At 38.2% G+C, this 4493-nt stretch overlaps 1 protein-coding gene across 2 annotated transcripts in view; it reads right to left on the bottom strand.

The window, feature by feature from the left end:
* Nucleotides 1–2098: 2098 nt before the first annotated feature.
* LYN (LYN proto-oncogene, Src family tyrosine kinase) overlaps nucleotides 2099–4493 on the bottom strand; it is a 34268-nt gene continuing 31873 nt past the window's right edge. For both annotated transcript variants that reach the window (XM_010582934.1, XM_010582933.1), the window contains exon 12: nucleotides 2099–3669. In XM_010582934.1, coding sequence (XP_010581236.1) covers nucleotides 3467–3669 — 203 coding nt within the window. In that variant the 3' untranslated portion in view covers nucleotides 2099–3466. The remainder of the gene's footprint in view (nucleotides 3670–4493) is intronic.

Raw genomic sequence — 4493 nt, forward strand, 5'->3', positions numbered from 1 at the left:
TCTTAAACTGTTGATAGCTTTTTCTCACTCTTAGATGCCATCTTCAACTGTCATGTTAACTGACATGAAAATATTTAATACACAACTTTTTAATTGAATCAGGGTTGAATTTAGAGCTATGTAAGTTTAGGTCTAAACTTCTGCTTTTACTGTTGATAGAGATGTGATTTGAGAAATATAATTTTAATTCTTGACTAACTGCTATCATGGTCTTCTATACTGATAAATGTGTGATTCATGCTAAGTAAGTGGGATGTTTCTCATGTGCTGCTCAGTACCTTTTTAAATTAAGTATTTCATTTCATTGTTGATTCCTAGAAATCAGATGGCTTGTAAGCTTAATCTCAAATAGTTAAAATAGCTTGGTTCTGAAGTTAATATTCTGGCTTTGACCTGGAGACTGCCATCTTGGGACTGAACTGAGCAAATTGCTAAAAGAGGCAACAAAATGAGGTCTTATCTGGCTCCTTGCTATTTTTCAGGTAACTTGGCTTTTTAAAGAAGGAACTTGTTTTAATATCATTTGAATTTCCACTAAGAATATGCATTAAACTTTGAAAAGTCTATTTATAATAAAATTTTCCATTGCTAAGTTAAGTTCTGACTGCTCATTTTATAAAGGTGAGAAAATCAGTGAAATCAACATAAGGCAAGATCATAAACTTAAAGGCTAGATGATCATAGTGATTGACATACGAAGATCTCAAGTTGAAAGAATCATAGCCTTGATTATATTACTTACCTTTATCTAGTAACTCAAGGAAGGAAGACTGGAGCATGATAAAGTTTGAAATAATGGCTTTCTTAAAGCCATTTCCATCAGTGAGGGTGAGAGGTTTTTCTAACTACTGTGAAAGAACCATGCCTGTAAGTGCTGGAGGATTGCTTTAGAACAAGGCAGAATCCATAAGTAAACTGGATTGATCAGTCCCTATAAGGCTGTTTCTCATAGTGGAAGGGGACCCAGCTCAGAGCAAGAACCTTACCCTCCCTGTGGGGACACTAGGTGGTGCAGCCTTCCTGTGTGACACTGAGAGCAGCCCTTCTCTGGTGTGACTGTTCTTGCCTGGTCTTCTGAGTTTGGGGTTGATCTGTGCAAATGCAGTGACAAGTAATAACTCTGCCATGTCTTTAACCAGGCTGGAGATGTAGGACTTGAGCCAGTGCTGTTATGTCTTGAACTGTTTCTGTTAAATACAGGTTATCATCTGGCTCCAGAAGTCCTAAAGGCCTATAATATCTCCAGGGTAGAATTTCTAAAATGCTGTTCTACTCCCATGAAAACTATTCCAGCTCCTAAAAAATATTTTGGTGTAGTGATACTATACACTGTGTGTTGATCCCTTGAATAAGAAAGCTGTTATGTACAAATTGCTTTAACAGCAGCAATATTCAAACAGAAGTTTTTAAAAAAAAACATCAGAACAGGCTAATGCTGGAAACTTTCTATAATACTATTTCAAATGATCTAGTGCTACACCTTGACAGTCTATCACTTGTCTGAGAGCATATGTTATCAAATTTGTGACACTAACTATAACCTCTTATTCCCTGAGTAACTGCTGTTTCCCTGTTCCCTCCTGCTGCCCAGAGCTATTTGGTTGGCTACAGGAAATAGTTTGAAAGACAAGGTTACATTATCTTAAGCTTTTTGGTTTTTTTTTTCCTTAAAATAAAATGAAGCCTATAGTGAAGTACTGACCAATTCTTAACTGTAATGTTTTCCAAAGAGTTGCAATGGACTGTGTTGTTATTACATTAATGACTTTTGAGAAGCTGTTTTAAAGGACAGTGGAGGATTGATGACTTTTTTTTTTTCCTGCTCTCCAGACCAAAAAGAAACCTTAATAAGGATGCAGGAGTGGCTGGTTTGGTCCTTTTCAGCTTATCAAAGCTGAATGGGTATAAGTAAAGCAGAATCCATTTATCTTGTTTGTGGTAATGATGTTCTCCTGTTCCACATGAAGCTACCACTCTGGTTAGAACATCAGTCATTTGTTTTACCTCAAATTACTACCATACAACTTTCTTCAGATTAAGTGTTTATTAAAATTAAAAATCACCATACAATAGAAACTATTTACATATTTATCTGATAGTCTGCTTAAACTGCACAGTTTGACTGAAGGAAGCCAATGGAAAAGAAAAGCAATGAATATTTATGCTGCTGAACTTCAACTGCAGGCACACTGAAGCTTTATCAAAAGGGTTTTTAGCTTCTGCAAAGTACCATTTGCCTAAAAAATTGGGCTGAGGGGGTGGCAAAGGTGGAACTGGGTTTCAGATGTAAGAACCACTATCACTTTACGGGGGAATCTATGCTGTTGTTACATTGCAATTGCACTAGCTCAGCTGGTTTGGTAAGTAATTTGATAGAACAATTCAATATGTAGAGTTTAGCAAACTGCATTCACTTTTATGAATTAGATTTATATACTGAGCAACAAACCTATAGTGTCATTGCAATGTAACTTGGTATCCTATTGCATATTTCCACAAATTGTTTTTGATAGCTAGAGCTAGTTTTAGCTGTAAAACAGATTGGAGGTTAGTTGATTAAAGCAGCAAAAATATAAGGAATTTTCTTGAATAATCACAGAGGATTAAAAATTAAGATTAAAATACTTTCACTGGTAAGAGTCTTAGTGACTGCAATGAACATATTAACTTCCTTCAAAATCCTGTGCTTTCCAGTGGACTTCAGGTGATGACTTTGGCCTCGTGGGAAACTGAAGGTTGAACACAGAGCTAGGTGTGCTGCCACTTCTGCTGTCATGTGTGTCGATATTGCACTTCTGCATCAATGATGGCTGTGCGATGCTTTGAAAATTATTTTAAATTTAGTATGAGTAATACAGCAGTAAAACAAACAGAATCATCTTCAGTGTAAAGAATTGCATACATAACCCTTCCTTAAAGGAAACCATGACACCGTTTAGAAAGTCTTACAAGAGGTGACAGTACTCCAGATATTAATGTGAAATAACAAGGATATAAAAACAATTTTCACAAAAGATGATTTAAGAACATCACCATGTCTTAAATATGTAAGTTTTCCTTCATGACTTTTTCTTTTTAAGACAGCTGTTCATGCATCTTCTTGCCCCTTTTATAAAGGTCTCCTTGTAATGTATTGTGTGATTTAGATCCTAAGAAGGTGTTGTCAAACTGTGCCCATGCACAATTGCTTTCCTTCCTTCTCCCTCCCCACCCCAAAAAGCCTGCTTGCTTTGGGATGTTTCTGCAGATGCAAAACATAAGGCATTTAAGGAGAACTTCAAGCTTTAGAAGAACTGTTTTAACCAAATAAAAACATTATTTCTCTGCAGAATTATTCTTTCCTTCAGCATTTCAGCTTCCACACTCAGTTAAGACATCCAAATTCATGAAGTAATTGGTTTGAGCAGTCTGTCCAAATAATAGTCTGTGCCAATGATCCATGTCAATAGAAAAAGTGTTCTTTGTTCTATGGCTGTTGTTGATACTGCCCTTCTGTTGCTGTGTAGAAGTCATCAAGCACACTCTGTAGATAATCAAATGTTGGCCTCTCTTCAGCTTTGTCTTTCCAGCATGTTTTCATGATATCATAAAGCTCAGCTGGACAGTTATCCATGCGTGGCATTCGGTACCCACGCTGAAGAGCAACCATCACATCTGAATTGCTCATACCTTCAACAAAAAAAGAAAGTTTTGATGAAATTATCTCAATTCCTAAAGAAACTATTTTTTCTTTTTTATGTACTTCACTCTAAAGATCTTTACCACAGCATACAAGATTATTGCTACTTATTAAAGGTAGCTACTAATATGAGTTCAATAAACAAGTGTACACCAGCACCGAGGGTCTTGCTCTGGAAATCCTGGGGGGAGGATTACCATTTCCCCAGTTGAGCATAGTGACCTCTTTAGTGCCAAGTCTAACAAGACTGTGGGAGAGATCATAATTCTTGTCTCCAGAACCAGCTCAATTCTGTTCCTCTGACCAGTCCTGCCACCATTTGTTCTGCTTCCAGCAGTGTTGAGATTCACAGCAAAAGCCCACCCTGGCATCAGCCTTTGTCTCTAGCTGCAGGGCTTCTAGCCTGCTTGCTGTAGACCCCATCCATGCTGAGACAGAGAGCAGCCTACCTGTTTGACCATGCTGCCAGTCACCCTGCCCAGTGTAGCAATACAGTTTCAGATTTTCTTATACATCAGCTTTTGTGCAAGTGCTGCTGATTGCAAGGTACTGGACACAGACGCTCGTGATATCATTACTTGTAACAGGCAATTTCCCTTCCCTTCTTCCTCATCCTATTCCTGTTGTGCAAAACCGTCTTGCCAGCTGTGCTGAGCTTTGCTTTGTTTCCCTGATATGGTTTTCTTTCAGAGGATAAGAACTGTAACTACCAGAACTGCATCCTGAGCCTCTCATGCCAACTAACGTCACGTGAGAAAGGCCTGTCCTGGACACCATCCTCCTCCTTTCTGGTTCCCCCCCCCCCCCCCCTCCC

This window comes from Haliaeetus leucocephalus, unplaced genomic scaffold (genome assembly GCF_000737465.1).
Source record: "Haliaeetus leucocephalus isolate CR32 unplaced genomic scaffold, Haliaeetus_leucocephalus-4.0 Scaffold858, whole genome shotgun sequence".
Taxonomy (NCBI): Eukaryota; Metazoa; Chordata; class Aves; order Accipitriformes; family Accipitridae; genus Haliaeetus; species Haliaeetus leucocephalus.